General features: G+C 45.1%; 1 protein-coding gene across 3 annotated transcripts in view; it reads right to left on the reverse strand.

Annotated features, from left to right (window-relative positions):
- Window positions 1-1,070: 1,070 nt before the first annotated feature.
- The window catches only part of Crybg1 (crystallin beta-gamma domain containing 1), a 198,522-nt gene continuing 180,672 nt past the window's right edge, over window positions 1,071-18,920 (reverse strand). For 2 of the 3 annotated variants that reach the window (NM_001368305.1, NM_001368306.1), the window contains 9 exons: window positions 18,453-18,579; window positions 18,229-18,261; window positions 17,065-17,177; window positions 15,342-15,471; window positions 12,193-12,332; window positions 9,578-9,701; window positions 9,012-9,170; window positions 7,413-7,575; window positions 1,395-2,721 (listed from right to left, as the gene is read on the reverse strand). In NM_001368305.1, the coding sequence (NP_001355234.1) occupies window positions 2,633-2,721; window positions 7,413-7,575; window positions 9,012-9,170; window positions 9,578-9,701; window positions 12,193-12,332; window positions 15,342-15,471; window positions 17,065-17,177; window positions 18,229-18,261; window positions 18,453-18,579 (1,078 nt within the window). In that variant the 3' untranslated portion in view covers window positions 1,395-2,632. Of the gene's footprint in view, window positions 2,722-7,412; window positions 7,576-9,011; window positions 9,171-9,577; window positions 9,702-12,192; window positions 12,333-15,341; window positions 15,472-17,064; window positions 17,178-18,228; window positions 18,262-18,452; window positions 18,580-18,920 lie in introns of all 3 variants that reach the window. The other variant, NM_172393.2, reaches the window with a different exon arrangement.

Here is an 18,920-nt window from a genome sequence, read left to right on the forward strand (position 1 = left end):
GAGTTCCTGCCTCAGCTTCCTCCACAATGGCCTGTGAGGTGATGAAAGAAAACCTCTCCTCCCCAGGTTGTTTTCTCTTGGTCTTTAGCAGCAGTCCATACCTAACTAAGACACCCGCCATGATGTGCTGCCTCACTGTGGAGTCAGAAGCAGCTGAGCCCACCTTGGATGAAACAGCCAACTGTGAAACCTTCCTCCTGAGACAGTATCTCACTCAGGTGCTCTGTCACAGTAAGGGGACGCTGCCAGAAACTGACCAGGCTTTCGGTACATTTTGATTTGCCACTTACTGTCCTTAGCACATCCTGAAATTTGGAATGGCTTCGGCGTGTGCGTGTGCGTGTGCGTGTGTGTGTGTGCGTGTGTGTGTGTGTGTGTGTGTTGTCTTTTAATACTGTAGGGTTTCTTTCCTTTTTCTTTTGGGACCAGGATCTCCTGTAGCACAAGCTGAGGATGACTTTGAACTCCTAAAGTGCTGGGGTTATTATGCTGCGCACCTGGCTGATGGCACTAACGTCCTTACAGTGTGCATGGAGCCTGGGCTTCTATCAGCAACTGCAGCGTGCTTCTCTGAGGGCCTTTCTGTGGCTGTTGCCACTGTTCACTCTTTCCTGGCCTTGTGCCTACCCAGCAGCCTGCCACTCTTGAGTCTTGTCTCTGTCTACTCAAGGCTGTTTTATACTCCCCTGCATTAAGGTTCCTTAGATTCTTGCTTCAGGCCTTTCACATCAATAGACCTGTTTGGGGTAACTCTCTACTCCATTTATTCCTATGAGATATCTGTTTAGTATGATGTTGGATATGAGGTTTCCTCTGAAATCACTGTAGAGTTTTCTCAGTACAGATTTACTTATTTAACATGTATGAATATTTTGCCTGCATGTATGTAAGTGTACTGTGAGCATGCAGTGCCTGCAGAGGGCAGACAAAGGCGTCAGTTCTCTCGTATCTGGAGTTAGACAATATTCACAGTCAGGTAAGTGCTATAAACTGAATTGGATTCTCTGCAAGAGCATCAAGAGCTCTTAACTGCTGATCCCTCTCTCCAGCCCCCTGTACAGAAAGCAGGACGTGGTGGTACATGCCTTTAATGTTAGCACTTGGGAGGCAAATGCAGGCAGACATCTGTGAGTTTGAGGCCTGGTCTACACAGTAAGTTCCAAGACATCCAGGGCTACTTAGAGGGCACACATGTAAATGCCAGTGCCACTTGACTTCTGTCTATCTAGACTGTCTCAGCTCTTGTCCTTGAGCTCTCCCAGGTGGCAGTGCATTAAATCCTTGAGTGCACGGGGCACCTTGAACAAAAGGGTGGCTAAAATGTGCCAGCTGTCCCAGTCTGCCTTGGACGCTTGCTGGAGTTGGAGAGCTGCTGAATTAAGCCCACGATTTCATCATGTAGTTAACCAGGAATAAGTTTAATTCAAGAGACAAACTCAACAGGCGTTTATAGGATATCTTACCCCACTGTGCTCTAGCGACATACACAAAAGGACTACAGTTAGAGATGTACACAGAAGAACAAGACAGACAGGCTGGGTGCTGCAGACAGACTATTCCGACGATCTCTTGCCTATCCTTGGCTCCAGAGAGGAAGCAGGCTTGAACAGATGAAGCAGAAATGGGGTTTGTTCAGCCTCTGACAGGGGCACCAGTACTGTGATGAGGAAGCCATGTTCCAGGGATGTCTGGCAGTTTGTCGTAAAAGGACAGTGCTGTCTGGCCAGTGCATCACACAGTTGCTCCTGAACTGCCCACTGAGGTCTGGGCCCCTCTGCACCAACACTGCACAACCCTTGGCATCTCCCTCACTCTGCAACAAGGGAGGTCCTGGTGTCCTCGGATATGAAGCAGTCATCCTGCGGGTGGCCCTAGAGAAACCAGGCTGAAAGGTCTTTGTTTAGCTAAAAGTATAGAGTATGGCTTCAGCATTAGGTGTGGATAGTAAAGTAAGGGTTAATAAATTAGGCCATAATACTGTCCCAATAGCAGCTGTAAGGAAGGCATTGAAGTATCTGTAGACACTTGAGGGCAGTCCGTAGGTGAATTAAAGTAACCCAAGTTCTGTTCATGAGCAGATATCAACATGAAATTTTGAAAATTTATTCATTTGAATAGTAACTGAAAATAGTGGTTTATACTTATTAAACTCCTTGGAATAAGTATATAGGACTTTGCCACTCTGCCATCCAGCATAAATGGTCCCCGGAAGTGTTAAGGCCATGGATCAGAAGTCTGGCACCACGTTCTCCAATGCTAAAGTCTTCTAACAACCAACTTGGGCTTTTATCCTTCTCTCTAAGGGAATCTGTATGTCCACATTCAGACGTCTTGTCCCCTCCTATTCCTGGAAAAAAATTGTGATGTGGTCTTGTCTTGATCTTTAAAACATCTTATACCCTAAAGCTGCTACCAGGGCAGCCTGTTGAAGGAACTGAGAAAATACAAGGCAAAAAACAAGAACAACAAACTATTGGCTTCAAACTCAAATGTTTTTGAGATGATTCTGTCTGCCGTGGCTTTCGGAAACTTTCCACTTGGCTCCTCCAGCAGCTCTGTAATTTTTAGTTTTCTTCAATAAGGTGGCCAGAAAATCCCCTGGAAATACTCCTCCTGCAGTCTTGGTTCAGGTTCACAGGACCATGGCTTCCCACACTTGTGTTAACTTCTCTGTGCTCACTGTGTTGAGGATGATGTGATTTTGATCATACTGCGCACCCCCTGAAGGAAAGAAAAAAAGTCAAGAACTGTGCCGGAAAAGAAGGGAGAAAGTGTTTGTTGAAACATCCGAAGAACAAAGAGAACCGGGAGTAAAAGTGCTGTAGGGAAAGGGGAGAGAGGCTCGGGATGGGGCTGCACAGGGTGATGAGGTCAGCTTGCTGGGGCTGTGGCTAAAATCCATACAGCCCTTTACCTTCTGGCTCTCACTTTTCTACCCAGCCATACAGGCCAGTCTAACCACTATTACCATATCTGAAATGGGGACACGAGGGTAAAATCTAGAGAGAGGGGAAAGCAAAGATGCTGTAAGACAGAACTGGGGATCGCGGATGGGAGATACCAGTGAGGTGGGCACAGCTGGTGGCAGTGGAAAGAGGAGAGAAAGGCTGTGGGGGAGGCAGCAGAGGAAATGAGTTCTGCATGCATGATAAAACACAGCTGTAATTAGGTTAAAGGTTTGAATGATACCCCAAAGGATGCAGAGGACACAGGAGACCCCCACTGCTGGGGGAACTTGGGTGTGTAAAGCAGTGCTGAGTGGCGCTTTGTAGGAAGCCTCTATTTGTCCCACTAGCATGTTTGAAGGGGTCCTTTCACAGGTGCTTGCTGAAAATGTGAGGGACCTTTGTGTTAGAGGTAGCCAGTACCTTTCAATAGAAGGATCAATAAAACAGAGGGTTATCTGATTTTTCCCCAGTGTGGATTAACCATCCTTTCCAATGATTCATCTGCTTAAGCAGAAGCCTCGCCACCAAGGACCGTGTGGAAATTAAAATCTGCATTTGGATGCAGAGCACAGAATCCTGTGTTATCCTCAGATAAGAAACAGCATTCATCTCTCCCTTAAGCCATTTACAACAGCAAAAGAGGCTGAGAAAGTAGCCATCGAAGGAAATCATCTCCTGTTTAAGAATCTGGCTTGGTGTTAGCCAGCACCACAGTTCTCCAGAGCAGGGTGCAGTGCAGTGCACAGAACCAGGAAAAGCTTGCAAGCCTCGCTTTCAGCCCCAGCAAGTCCTGCCCAACACCAAGACACACAGGCCTCAGCTGGAGACGTGGTGTGGCACTTAGCACACGTCTTGTTCTTGCAGAGGTCCTGGGTTAGACTCCCAGCACCAATATGGTAGCTCAAAACCACCAACAATTGATGCCATGGAATCCAGAGTTCTTTTTGGACCTTGGAGGACACCAGACATTCAAGTGCACAGACATACATGTGCATAAAACACTCAGGCACATTGATACACCTAATTTTATTTTTTTTTATAAAGACAACAGACTCCAATCTTAAGGACGCTGTCTTTTCATTCTTGAGCATCTGGTGCCTTTACACGCTTCCTGTGTTTAGTGTTGTTAGCATCACAAAGTTCTTGAGTAGCAATCTGAATAATTGTTTTACATTTGAAAAGAATTTAGAACATTTTTTTTCTTTTAGGAGACATTTCTACTGACCAATACAGAAGACAGTGAGGGATGGGTGAATACTTAAAGTGAAGAATCCTGCCATGTGTTTAGAGACAGGTAGGAGAGGTTACTTTTCTTTAAGCTTCCTTCCCTGAAGGCTAGGTCTCAGGCTACCACTGCCAGTAGTCCTGACACACCTGTCACCTGTGCATTCTGAGGTAGCACCCATCCCCACCCATCTGTCTGAGAGCAGTTCTGTTGTTACAGGTATATTTGAGTTCTTGGCACATTGGACTGAGGAGGTATAATTTGAAAGAAAGTTTACATCCTAATTAGAATAAATCACTACTGTTCCATTAAATGGCAGCTTATACTAAAAAGACGCTGTCTGGTGTGGCTGAAGCAGAAACGTTACAGAGTTAAGACCAGCATCGGGTTAATTGCCTGGAGCTACCTTTTCTCTGTTGGCTAGTGTTTAGTGTCTGTGTCTTACATAGTAGTTTGATTTGCCCTACCAGGCGTTGGTATCATGAGTCGGCTTCCGCTGTTGTCATAGGATACCTGGTCTGGAGTCCTATGCCAGCATTCACTAAAACAACTCACTCCCCACATACAAGGCAAGAGGAAAGACTTGATAAGACTTAGCCTAACAAAGGAAAACCACAGAAGAGCAGAGAGCTGGGCCCATGCTTTTCTTGCTAGGGTGCTGGCCATGCAGCCTGCTCTTGTCCAGAAGGTGGCACTGTTTCCCCACATTCTGAGAAACCTAAATTCAGGGGCACAAGAAAGTTGCTGCTTCACATGGCAGAAGCCACAGAGAACCCACAAACCTACAGGCTAGCACCTTCACTCCAGAGGGTGGGGCTCTAAAGAGTCCCATAGATAGCAGAGACAGCCATTTTCTTCACTTTGGTACCCAGTGTCTAACAGCCTGGCACATAGTGAAGACAAAAATTAAATGAGTGCCCTAAGGACCACAGTGAGCTTAGAAACACAAGGTTTGTTCAGCTGCATCGGGGAACTAAATATTGTTATCCCCTTCCCCCAACACACATTTACTCAATACCTTATCTTTCCAACTTAGTTAAATTTTTCTGGGGCTCATTCTTAGGGAAGGTGAGGCTAGGGATAGATCCAAGTCTGCCTTCACCAGCACAAGGAAGTCTCAAAACCACACGATGCTGGCAGCATGAATGATCCTATAGGAATAAAGGCCTGCCGGGGTCAGTGCTTCTCAAATGGTTCACACTTGGAGCTGTCTGTGAGCTGGGCCTCTGTATGACTATAGACACAGGGAGGGAGGGAAGGAAGGAGGGAGGGAGGGAGGCTACCTCTAGCTGTCCATTTCCCACACCCAAGCTTCCACTTGCCTTTTATGCGAAGAGCTTGGTTTCTATGAAGCCTATAGTCACATCACTTAATTTTTGATGCTGTCTGCATTTGCCTGCCTCCCTCCCTCCCTCCCTCCCTCCCTCCCTCCCTCCCTCCCTCCCTCTCTCCCTTCCTTCATTCTGCCTCTCTGAGCACCCTCTAGCTCCTCGGGCTTTGTGTTTCCTCTCACTACTGAGTGGGTTGGCCGCCTACCGACCGGGACCACCAGGACTGTAAAGCAGGGCTGCTTCCTGTGTAGCTACCAGTGCCCTGTTTCCCATGTCCAGAGTGTCTTAAGGACCGAGCTGTCACGGTTTCTTTGCACTGACTTCCTTGTTCTCAGTGCATAGGTGGCATGCTGTGGCCCCTGACGACCACCAGCCCACTGGTACATCCTCTCCTGTTGGGGAATAGCCAGGGTGTTAACCACTGAAGGCACCTAGGTGTGGCAGAGGATAGGCCTATAATTTCAGAATTTAGGATGCTGAGGTAGGTGAGCTGCCCAGAGTTAAAGGGCAGCCTAGACTAGAGTGACCCAAAATAAACATAAAGTGACTATAACGAACAAATAAATGATAACTTATTCCAGTACCACGACTAAGCTTCCCTTCATTTACTTGCAAACAGCAACAGTGCCCGACCACTGTGTTCCCAAATACTGGGTGGGTGGGCTTTTTCAAATGTGTTTTAAATGTGGTAAGATTCTTGAACCATCACCCCCAGCAACACCTAGGAACTTGTTAGACAACCACGTTTGGGAGCCACCTCCAGACCGCCTAGATCAGGAGGAACTCTAATGCTGGTGCCACTAATCTGTGTTTTAACACACCCATCCATACCTGAGAGACTGACTGCAGGACCAGCTTTCCTTCCCAAGCACTCTCTGTAGAGAAGCCTCACTGAAACCTCACCAGCGTGCAGCAGCAGCCCTCGGGTGCCGTGACAGCTATTCTGGTTGTCATGGTGACCACATCTGGAATTAGCTAAAACCCAAAAATGGCTGCACACACCTTTGAGGGTATTTTCCTTAATTAAGTCATTTGAAGTGGGAACACCCACTTCTGATCCAGTCTTCGAGGTTGGAAGCCACACCTTTACTCCAGATCTTTTGAGGTGGGAAGAGCCACCTACAATCTGGGCCACACCTGCTGGAAGCCTATATAAGAGTGGTTCTCAACCTGTGGGTTATGACCGACCCTTTCATAGGGGTCACCCAAGACCATGTACTTACACTACAGTTCATAGCAGTAGGAAAATTACAGTTGTGAAGTAGCAAATAAAACAATTTTATGGTCAGGGGTCACCACAACATGAGGAACTGTGTAAAAGGGTTGCAGCATTGGGAAGGTCGAGAGCCACTACTGTATAAGGCCATGGAAGAAGGAAGCCTCCCTCTTTGCCTGCTGCCTCTAGCTCTCGATGGCAAGCCCATTCCTTCACTGGCATCGGAGCCTCCTTCTTCAGGATTCCAGTATATTCTAAATACCAACTAAAACATATAGTTAGACAAAAATTTCCCACTCAGATGGGACTAAACTATTGTGTTCTTAGATTTTCCATTCATAGGCAGCCATTGTTGGATAAGCTGACCACATTCTAAGTTATTCTAATAAACACCCTTTCTAAATATATAGAAAGAATCATTCTATAAGTTCTGTAACTAGAGAACCCTAATACACTATAATTCCTTCTAGAACTCAAGGTTTTTCAATGAAAAACTACCTGTGTGTACATTACCAAGTACACTGACCAAATGAGATCACAGCCTAACACTACTATACAAATAGGACTGAGGATATAGCTCAGTGCGCACTTGCTTAGCAGACGTTAGACCTTGATTCAAAACACTGGCATTTCCTAACAGGCTTTTCCTTAATGAAGCAAGGGAACCGCACAGGGAGAGAAATGATCCTTACCTTTCACATCCAACACTAAATTTGGTTTCATCTTGCTGTAGATCCTGCCGTCGGACTTCATGCACCAGAACTGACTGTCGACATTTTGATCGAGGGCCAGTCCTAGTTTGGAGCCAGACGTGACGAGGCTGCCCACGATCGTCAGGCAGCAGTCTTCTGCTATCTGCATAGGAAACAACAGGCTGTCTCAGAACTCCCACTAGGAAGTCCCTGGCTGGTTCTAGCTCATCTTTTAGCCATTTTAGCTATTAGCTTCAGTAACTGAAGCCAAGCAACGGGACTTTATTTCAGATGATGTGAACGATTTCAAGATTACCCCTTGTAAGACTGTTACCATAGGGAGAAGCCTCAGGGGGACTAAGTGGTTAACACAGCTGCTCTTTCAAAGCACCCACATGGTGGCTAACAACTGTCTGCAACTCCAGTCCTGGGGGATCCATCTTATGCCCTCTTCTGGCCTCTGTGGATATGAGTGCATATACATGCAGGTAAAATATCCATACACTTAAAAATTAAAAACAAAAACAAAACAACAACAAAAAGCCAACACAAAAGAACCTAAGAGGAGCCTTGGTATAGTAAATTGCCCACAGCTTGGGTCTCCCTGTCAGCAGTGCGCATGCTCAGAGGCCACATCTGAAGCTCGCCGTCAGCCTGAGTTTCCAGCTCAGCCTGCTCTTCTTTGTAGCTGCACTAGAACAACCACTGACTATATCCCCCAGGCCTACCCCCTTAAACCTGGAGTTACATTCATTTACTCCTTGTCTCTCCTTCATGAGAAACACCTAAAATTGTCTAAATTGGCACGTTATCATCCACATATAAAAAGTAGAATGCAAACCCCAAAGAAGGTGCTTAAATGCAAGGATTTAAAAGTTCCCCTGAAGTAACAAAAGGCACCGCTCACCACTAGCACCATACTACAGTGAAAGCTTATTAAAAGCGGACTGTTCAGGGCAGGGGGCGTGGCTCAGCAGGTGAGTGCTTGGTTTGTATGTGTGAGGCCTTGGGTGCTGTGCGAGTGCACAGACACACATGTGCTGGTCAAAGTCTTGTGAGCATATGGGAGATTTCGCCTTTTCTCCTTGACCTACTGAAATGAGATATCAAATAAGATCACAGAAATGTTGGGACCGCTGAGGGTACCATGCTCCTGTACTGAGATGACCTAAGGCAGAACTTGCCTTCTTCTGTTTTCTCCTGTGTCTAAGCAGCACCTCTCCTCACAAAGCACATCTGTGCCCCCCCAGGCACACAGACAGAGTGAGCGGGCATGTGTTCCTGCTGACTCACAGGCAGCAAACAGTCAGGCTCACAGTCAAGGAGTGAAGAGGATGCCATGTCCCTGTGGCTCAGCATATGTGTGTCTCTCTCTACCTCTGATGTCTGAGCACACTTACGTGTCACTACTCCCTTGCTGGAGTCTCCTCCCATTGTAACTTCCTAACCCTGATTCTGAATATCTCTCAGTTGGGAAGTATTTTCACAGGAAAACCTTCCAATTTATTTCTGGAAGGTCTCTGGAACGGTGTCACAGCACCTACCTGAGAAGATCAAAGGCACAGTAAGGCAGAGGTCTGCACAGCCCCGAATGCTCACCCTGCATTTGATGCACCCTTCTTGATAGATCCAGATCTGATCATCAGCACCAACATCTTCCATGACCTGGACTCGGAGAAGCTTCAGGTCTTCCAAGTTCCCGTTGGTTGACATAAATAGTCCTGTTGCTTTGTTTCGAAGTCTGAAGTAAATTCGTTTCTAGGAGACAAAAAACCCAGCGGTAGTTACATACGAGTGTGTGGTCAGAAGAACTGAGGCGTCGGTATCTGGAAGAATCCAGAGTGGAACATAAGGGTTAAAGAGGGCGACCACACCGAGGGAGCCCACGCAAGGGTCTAAGTGCTGTTCTCAGTGCTAGCAGTGTGGGGACCTTCCAGTGTGACCAAGGCATGGAGTGTGTTGTGGACAAGCAGAGCTGACACTGCTATTGTGCATGTCGGCACGTCTGAAACACCCTTGCTTCTAGGTGCTACGAACTTCATGTCCAGATGCTGAGGGACGAGGGCCCAGCGTCCAGCTTCCCCTCAGAACTAAAAGGATGAACTATATTTACAGAAATGCTTTTTGAGAAGAGTCTGCACAGCACGGAGGGAAATTGCACACACCTGAGCAAAGGGCCGGAGGGAGCCTATTTGGCGACAGGCACTGAACTCATACCAGTTTGGTACTTCTGCAGGAGACAGCAGGAACTGCCGGCCTCTGTAATTGCCATATTCATAGGTAACCCATCTGCAAAGAGGACAAACCACAGCTGATGACAACGTCCATTTGATGGTGGGCCCTGTCAGTTACATTTGCTTTCAGAAATGCTGTAAATTTCTCGTCTCCTCTCGTCTTGTGTGTGTCTCTCTCTCATCCTTTTTTTTTTCCTTGTCTGTTGTTGGAACAGGGTCTTTCTGTGTAGCCCTGGTTGTCCTAGAACTGGATATGTAGATCAAGCTGGCCTGCCTCTTCTTCCCAAATGCAGGGATTAAAGGTGTGCCCCATCATGCCCAGCTCAGAACACGCTGAACTTTGAATACACATTGGAGGGGAAATTAGCCTACGTTCTAGAGCATTCAAAGCTATTTCTTGATAAATAGTGAATTTTTGGAGGATCAGGAGTACTTAAGTATTTACGTCAGAATTCATTTTGAGAAATAGGTAAGTTTTTCTTTTCCTCCGGTGAAGCAATACAATGGTGATGTTCTCTCAGTGGGACTCTGCAGTCCTTTCTGAAAGTTTCCTAAAACACATTCAGGTTATGGACCCTAAATGTTATGCTATCCTAAATAATTAACATGAAGTGAAATGCTATCTGAAATAATTACCATTTGCAAAGTTCTCTTGTGTACACTGGTACGTGTGATGCTTGGATAAAAATAAATTCTTTACAAGTGGAGGAAGGAAGGTCTATAAAATAAAGTATGCATGAAGCCATGATGGAGCCTGTTACTTCAATGCTAATTTAAGATACATTTTTAAAACAATTACATAACATTTTTGTTGTTGTTTAAAACAAGAGTGACCTTCCCCAAATCCCCAAAATGTTAAGCTAAGTTTCTTCCACCCACATGCTGACTTGCCAACCCGAGGCTCCTACACATGGAGTGCCCGTGACTCTCCTGCTCTGCCGGTCGTCAGAGAAGGCTGTTCTCTACTTTAAGTCCCAGAGCTCTAAACGAACACATTTCATCGATCTTACAAAATAGTCATCAAAATTTATTGGAAAAAAAACATTAAAATCTTCAGCCCTAGTTAATTCCTTAATTATTTTTAGTGAGTCTGCTTCAGCCCATTCACCCAGAGCAGATGCTCTCTGTCCCTTCATTATCTGAGCATCTCAGCTTGCCTTAACATGTTGATTTAGTAAAAGAAGAATGTTTCATAGAAAAATGTATTACATTGACAGGTATTTATTTATGCCCAATATAGTTTTAGAATTACACAGAGAGTAAAATCCAAATCTTCTCAAGTTAAAAATAATTGGCTGATAGGGGCTGGGCATAGATGCGGACTCCCAGCACATGGAAGACAGAGGCAGGCGGCTCTCTGTGTGTTTGAGGCTAGGCTGATCTATACAGCAAGTTCCAATCCAGCCAAGACTCCCACAACAGAGGGAGGGAGGAAGGGAGGAAAGAGGAAGGAAGGCGGGAAGATTGGGTGGTAGTGTAAATTTTTATTTTATTATCTTATTTGTGTGTGCATGTGTCTGTAAGTGTGTGTGCGCATGTGTGTGTGTGTGTGTGTGTACATGTGTGTGTCTGTGTTCTGGGCTGGGGACATGCAACAGCATGCATGTGGAGGTCACAAGACAACTCTGTGTAGTCAGTTCTCTGTGGTAGGGACTGGACCCAGGTCATCAGGCCTGCACAGGGAGTGCCCATCATGCACTGAATCATCTGCCCGCCCCGCCCAGTGATGTAATAATCTATAAGGCACCTGCAATCAAATAAAAAGTCTACCCTTTGCTTTAAATCAAAGCGTGGTCTGCCAGTCTTTCTTTCTTCCTTTTTTTGTTTTTGTTTTTGTTTTTGTTTTTCAAGACAGGGTTTCTCTGTGTAGCACTGGTTGCCCTGGAACTCACACTGTAGACCAGGCTGGCCTCGAACTCAGAAATCCGCCTGCCTCTGCCTCCCAAGTGCTGGGATTAAAGGCGTGTGCCACCACTACCTGGCCTGTCAGTCTTTCAAAGCATAAAAACAAACAATCAACAAAGAAATCTACTTCTCTCTTACTTGCCATTAAAAAGAAAAATGCTCTTGAATTTGCTGAGTACTGTGTTGTGAGTCCCCCCCCCCCAAAAAAAATGCTGGATGGATGGATGGATAAATGATGCTTTCCACAGGCTTGACCCGCCAGACAAAAATATCATGGAGGTGTATGATGTTAACCCACACAGACAGCCAAAGCCCATCTGTCGGCTCATTTAAGATGATGTAAGTTGATGTAAGGTTCGTTTGAAGTTCCCAGCACTGATCCTTCTCGGCGTGTCTATTCACATTGTTCAGTACTTAATGATTGTATTCATTCCTGTTCCCACTGCGAGGGGAAGGAGATGCATATGGACTGAGCTGGTACATTTTAGGGTATATATATATATATATATATATATATATATATATATATATATATTCATATGTACGTATTTTCTAAATGTACTTCATAGGAAAAGCATGTCTGTGAAAGCAGGAAAAAGAGAAGTCGTCTGTCTTAGCAGATGAACAAGTAACGCACTCACATGCCACCAACGACCCGCACAGAGCGGATCTGAGTGTTGAACCCCAAGGATCGGAGATTGACTGTTTCTGCGTTCAGTTCTATCTTTTTTCCTTTGAAGTTTTCTCTTTCGAAAAGAATAATTGTTGGTTCGGAAAATTCCTGTTAGGAGATAAATTTGTCCATCTGTTAATAATGCAAAGCTTTTGTAGATAGCCTGAGCAGATGAGATAAGACTTATGTCAGGGACAAGACACAGGACCCTGCCAGGCTTTTCCTATCTATAAACTTAGCCAGTTGGGATGTTTCTAGCCTTTGAAGTCACAGAGAGGAAGGATGGGAGGGTGGGAAGTAAGGAAGCTCTCTCCTACTGCACCTGAAGGCAAGCAGGGACACAGAACAGCCTGTCCTGGAGAAATGGCTATAATGCATGGAACACTAGCCTTTATGAAATTTATTTCATCATGGAGTTTTTTTTTTTTTTTTTTTTTGTTTTTTTTTTTTTTTTTTTTTTTTTTTTAGCAAGACAAGGCTGGATGGAAAGCCACAGATAATTAACGGAGAGGGCTAGACGGCTGTGGTAGCCTGGTGTCCAGTGGCCAGGTGATATGGTTGTGTTCTTAGGAGCCAGTCTAGAAGCCTTCCCCTTGCAGGCACTTCTGGTGTCTGGAGTTTGAGTGGTTTGGGTTGGGTGATCTGGATTGCTAAGCCCGTGTTAGATGATGGGGCATTTGAAGTAGTATGGTGTAAATGTGAGCCCACTTTAATTGCCAGTAATGAGGATTCTGTAGGCTCATGTTCCCAAACCCTCTTGTAGAAGTTATTGTCAGAAGAGGACAAAGACCACAGGTCTTTAGACCACAGACATTTTAGAGAGGACAGCAGCTCCCAACTGACTTTCAGACAAGAGAAAAATTGAAGTTTATCCAGACTCTAATGAGCGTATCCCCAAGATCATAAATGACACATGAAAAATGGCGCACACACAGGGATCAACCTGCTTCAAGCCATGAACAAGGATGAGACCCAGTACTGCTCATTAACGTGGGTGTGCCCTGGTGTACAGGGCAGAGTCCATCAGCCATCAGTGAATGGCAGGGTAGTGTGTGGAGGTCAGTCCCATGGCCCAGGAACTTAGAATACATAAAGCACAGGAAGGACCAGGCAGAACCACAGGAGGACTCTCTGCATGTTTACTATATACATAGAGATGGCATGTTGATAACATCCTAACACTCAAATACACTGTCAAAAATAATTGCTGCTGGGTGGGAAGGGGTCCGCCTGGGGTTCCTTGCAGTTGAAAATACACAGGGCAAAGGATATGGCTCAGCCATAACAGTGCTTGCTCAGCACCACAGAAAGCACTAACTCAGACACACAAAGTGTGTGATTTCATTCTGCTAGATCTCTGTACTAGAAAAAAAGGCTATCATCTTTAAGTCACCAAATGATGGAAACTGTAAATACATACTTGTAAGTTTTTAGAATTCTAGGCACATTATTTTTTTTAATCTTATTTTCATGACCTGGATTGTTTTGTTTTGAAACAGTGTCCAATAGAGCCCCAGTTGGACCCAGATTCACTATGTGGCCAAGTGTGACCCTGAACTTCTGATCCTTTTCCTTCTATCTCCCAAGTATGAGAATCCAGATATACACCACTGTGCTCAGTGTGTGTGTGGGGGGGGGGGGGCCTAAGGATTGAACCCAAGGCTTCAGTCATCCAGGCAAGCACTCCACCAGCTGAGCCTCATGCCAGCCCTCGTCTGGAAGCTGATGGGACTGCATTATCCCATGTTTCATTGCTTCTGCTTTCCTGCCTCACCAGCATCTCATTATTTATATAGGCAAGTGGGCAGAGGTGCCGTAAAGCCAACACACACACATCTTTCCTACATTTCAGACTAAAATCATACGAATGTTTAAAGCATTTTGTGACATTAGCTATCAAAAGCAAATAATTTTCAAAACTATAGACACACCTAAGTGTAAATGAATGGAAATCATCTCCTGGTTTTGTTGTATTGGACATATTGGTTTGATTAGCTCACATGAAAGATCCTGTTCAAAGGGGGCACGTCACCTGGACTAGAACACAGCTGATCGTCTGGGTTCATGAAAATTTTAAGCAGGACTGGAAAGAGGGCTCAGTGGTTAAGAACATTTGCTGCTCTTGCAAAGGACCCAGACTCAGTTCCTAGTGCCCACATGGCAGCTCACAACCACTGTAACTCCAGTTCCCAAGGATTCATGTCCTCTCTGGCCTTTGCAGGCACTGGTATGTGGTACACAGGTACACATGCAGGCAAAACACCCATCCACATGAAACATTGAAAAAGAGCAGTGAAAAGAGGCTAAACCACAAGGAATTTCTGCAGACTAATAATTAGAATCAGAATCTAGAGAAAGAGATGGCTAACAAAACCCCAGATGACATGTGTAGAAGATCAAAGTGGCAACAGTGAGACAGCGTAGGAACAAGGAGCTCTGGGTCTGCCATGGACAGTGCCTCAAAAATCAGTGACATTAATATCTGAACTATGTCTGTAAGAGTGACATGCATAATGATGGTATAAAAGGAAAGGTTCTACCTACACGCTTTTAAAATCACTCACTTTACAGAATATTCAAGCTGTGCCTATCTAACACAAAGCATGGCTCTGAACGGAGAGGCATAGCAATGAGAGGTAGGAAAGGAGAGGACATGGGGCAGAGCAGGAGAGGGTCCTAGAGCTAGTGGACAACTGTGCATGTGAATAAATGAGCATTGAGCAGGAAGTCAGAGCAAGGAAGAGACCTGGTCTAACAGACATAAAATGCACAGAAGCTGGGGGTCCAGAGATGGTTAACAGTGCTTGTTGCTCTTCCAGAGGACCCAAGTTCAATTCCCAGTACCCACTTCTGATAGCTCTCTTCACCTGTAACTCCAATCCAGGGGATCAGATCCCACACTCGCATACACGTGCACACACACGCACTCACATGCACACACACATGCATGCACCATAAATAAAAGTAAATGTTTAAAAAGAACAAGCTATATGTGCAGGGTAGAGTACAGCTGTGGTTGAGTGCAGATGTAACCTGAGGAAGTCCTAGCTGCTGGCTTCCTTGTTTTGTCACTGACATGAACAGCACACGTCTGTCTGTATCTTTGTTTACACTCACAAAATCTATAAAGCGAAGAGACTTCAGGGTTGCTCCAGGCAGGCATCCCATTGCCGAGAGACAAGGATAGTGGCCTTCTTCCAGTACATACTGATTGCCAGAGAAATTTTCTCCATCATAAGCAACCCAGCTATAAAAGAAACAAACACATGATATGAAACATATACAATCTTATTTAAGAAACGTGGTTTTTATGCCAGGTCTGATGGTGCATGAATTTAATCCCAGCATTTGGGAAACAGAGGCAGACAGATCTCTGTACATTAGAGGCCAGCGTGGTCTACACAGTGAGTTCCAGGACAGCCAGACTTACATAATAAGTTCCTGTCTGGAAAAAAATAAAAATAAAAAGGAATCTGATTTTTAGAGGTACCTGCTACAAAATAATCATAAACCTTGCAGCTAACTGATTTCTCTTTTTAAAAAAAAATATCTGCATATGCTCGCTGAATGTCACCTCATGGCAATTTAGTGTGCCTCAGCTGGTTAACTTACTGGTTGGGAATGAATATGGCTTCTTTTCCACACCCCAGCCTTCTGCTGTGTTCCCAGTCAGTGTGCCTACATGCACAAGGGTCCCTCCCCTGACTAACAGTCCTGTGAGCCACGGAGCTACTCAGCCATCTGCTTCTCATGGAGCTGGATTCCCAGATTTTTTTTTTTTTTTAATTTAAGTTTCCTGGCTGCCTTGAACTCACTCAGTAGCCTAGTCAGGTCCCTGAACATGTCATCCTCCTGCCTCAGTCTCCCAAACAGCTGGTATTAAAGGCCTGAGCCACCTGGACAAGCCATATGTTTACTGAAAATGTCCTCCCGTTCCTGATGCCTGGGCCCTGGGCTCCCCCAGAGGCTGCTGCTTTAGCCTGACAGACGCTCACTGAGGACTGGCTGAGTATCGGCTATGGCCCTTTTGCTCAAGACCTTTCAGAAGCAACACTGTCCCCGCTCTCTTGAAGTGACTCTGGCAAACTGAGACAGATGATAAGCAATTAAAAACATGTACGTCTGACAGTAGGAAATGAAGCAGGTCAGGAGGGGATTGGGGTGGGGTGGGTGGGTGAGCCACTTCCCCTCACTTGCTCTTTATTTGACACTGAAAGCACACGGACTGTAATATTCAAGGTGCCGTGGCTACTGCTATTAGGATGAGTTCCCCTGGCCACTTTATGGGCCTCCATGGTTTCTCCCATTCTTATAAAGCTCTCACAAGATGACTGCTGTCAGCACAGCACTTTGGTTCACTGCCCCCACTCCATCCCTGTTCCTTAGGAGTCCATCGACCCTGTATTTGCCCATGGGGAGTCAGATCCTCCCCTCTCCTAATCCACACTGCCCTTACTTCTGCTACCACAGCTGCTCAGCCAGGGTGTTGCCCCCACCTGCCTGCCACACAGAGTGCTGGCCCTACTCCTTGTCTGCCTTTAAGAAAAAAAAAATCTGCCTTGGGAGGTAGCTAAGAGGTTCCCCAGGTCCAGCCCTCGTTACAATGCTGGAGCGGGTACAGAGTATAAAACTGGAGTGAATCCCCTGCACACTGGGGTCATCGCCAGCTTCTGCAGCCCGTGTGTACATCCTCTGACCTCTGAGCCCAGATGCTACAAGCAAGCTTCCCGACTGATGTGGTGGCTTTACAGTGCCAGCCACCCACAGGAGCCAGGGTAGGCTTGCAAAGTATGGGTTGTCTACCCCAGCCATCTCCCTCTTCCCGTCGCTGTCAGCTTACCTGCCTCCCAAAACTCTGCAAGACTTGGTCTGAAAGGAGTCGTCAATCTGATCTATTGTTTCTTCAAAACTTTGACTTTGACCTTGGAACTGTGGTTCTGAAAACAAGTGAATCTAAAAAGAAAAGAAAAGAGAAACACAAAATTAACTGCCTGGAGACGTTCAGGCTACTGTTTTTGTGTGTATGGGTATTTTGCCTGCATATTTGTGTCTGTGCACTACAAGTGTGTCTGGTGACTATATAGGTCAGGAGAGGGTGTCACGTTCTCTGCGCCTATAGTTAGACAGTTGTGAGTTGCCATATGTGTTCTGGGAACTGAGTCCCTGGCAGAATAGCCAGTGCTTTAACCTCTGCACCACTTTGCTCAGTTCTTTAAATGATGACCCAGACCTGACCTGCTAACTCTTGTTATAGTATGGTATGAATTTTATAAATCCTTTAATCTTCTACTAGGTAGCTAATGATCAACAGGTTGGCTGTACCATCCATGAGTATTTAATTTAGAGGCATCAAAGGCCAGTGAAACAACAGAGACAACTTTCTAAAGAACACACTGCTGCTACAAGCTGTGGGGCATGCAAAAGCTTTATTGTGGCCAAAAGTAATTGTGCATAGGCTCTAAGGTTAACAACAGACTAGATGTGGGAGCATGCAGTTTCGTCTCCCCCTCTCTCTAAGGGTGATACTTGCTGACTTTTTATAATCTCTGTATGCCAATAAAAGAGGCTATAGTGGTGTTTGTGCTTCTGTGTGTAATGATAGCTGTCAGAACCTCTGCATTAAAAAGCCTATCTAGCAAGAGTGACAGTGACACTGACCCGGGAGCCAGCAATGCAAAGGCTTGGGCGATACCATACAGTGCACACACAGCAAATGCGAGTGCATTTATAGTGTGCTGAGATCTGTGTGCTAGTACTTTGAACATAGACTTATGTATGTCCATGAAAGTGATTCTGTGTAATGAAATTAAATCCAACATTTTATTACAACAGTATTGTATAACTATTTAGATGTGGGTCAGTGCCATTGACTAAGCACCACTGTTAATGTTTTCAGAACTAAGAATGGGTAAAATTCACAAAACGTCTCACACATCTGACACTTATATTCACTTTTTCAATGGAAATGAATAGCCCCTAATATAGAGCATTGCTTTTAAGTTACCTGATTTCGTCTCCTGGGGCCAGTGAAAGAATCCTAAGCATTTTATAAAAGAAGAGAAAAAAAAAAGATTACTAAACAAGTTATGTTAAAATTTCTTTTCTTCTACATTAACAATTACTGTTAAAATTACACCAGAATATTTTTTGTACCAATCATTACACAAACCAGAAGCTATGAAGGGAAGCCAGGGCTGAGTTAATGTTCCCATAAGAATGAACTCTTACCAGGCATATGGGTTGGACGGAAGAGATCTTACAATTTTTGCCTCCCCAATCCTCAAAACTGGTGTAGAAGCCTTTATCCAGGACATACTGCTCCCCCGTGAAGTCCGGGTTTTCATAGGCTACCCACCTACAGAAACACAGCCCTGGTTAACGTTGGTCTTATTTTACATTTTACATATACATATCTACCTCACATATCTGAAAAAGTGTTTTGCTGATCAGACCCCATTTTTTTTCTGTTCTCTATTAATTTCTAGGGGCAGATCGACTTTGTCTATCTGTCAAATCCAAATAGTGTTCAAAAGAATGTCTCTATGCAGACTTCTTAGTGTTTCTAAATACTAAATTTCCATGCCTCTAGAAGCTCCAATGAGGATTTTTGTGTTGTGATCTTTTCCCCTATTTTCATGCCAAGGGAATACACTGGATCTTAAAAAGGAGTCTGCTTCTCTTCTTCTCTTCTCTTCT

Source organism: Mus musculus, chromosome 10, assembly GCF_000001635.26.
Source record: "Mus musculus strain C57BL/6J chromosome 10, GRCm38.p6 C57BL/6J".
NCBI lineage: Eukaryota > Metazoa > Chordata > Mammalia > Rodentia > Muridae > Mus > Mus musculus.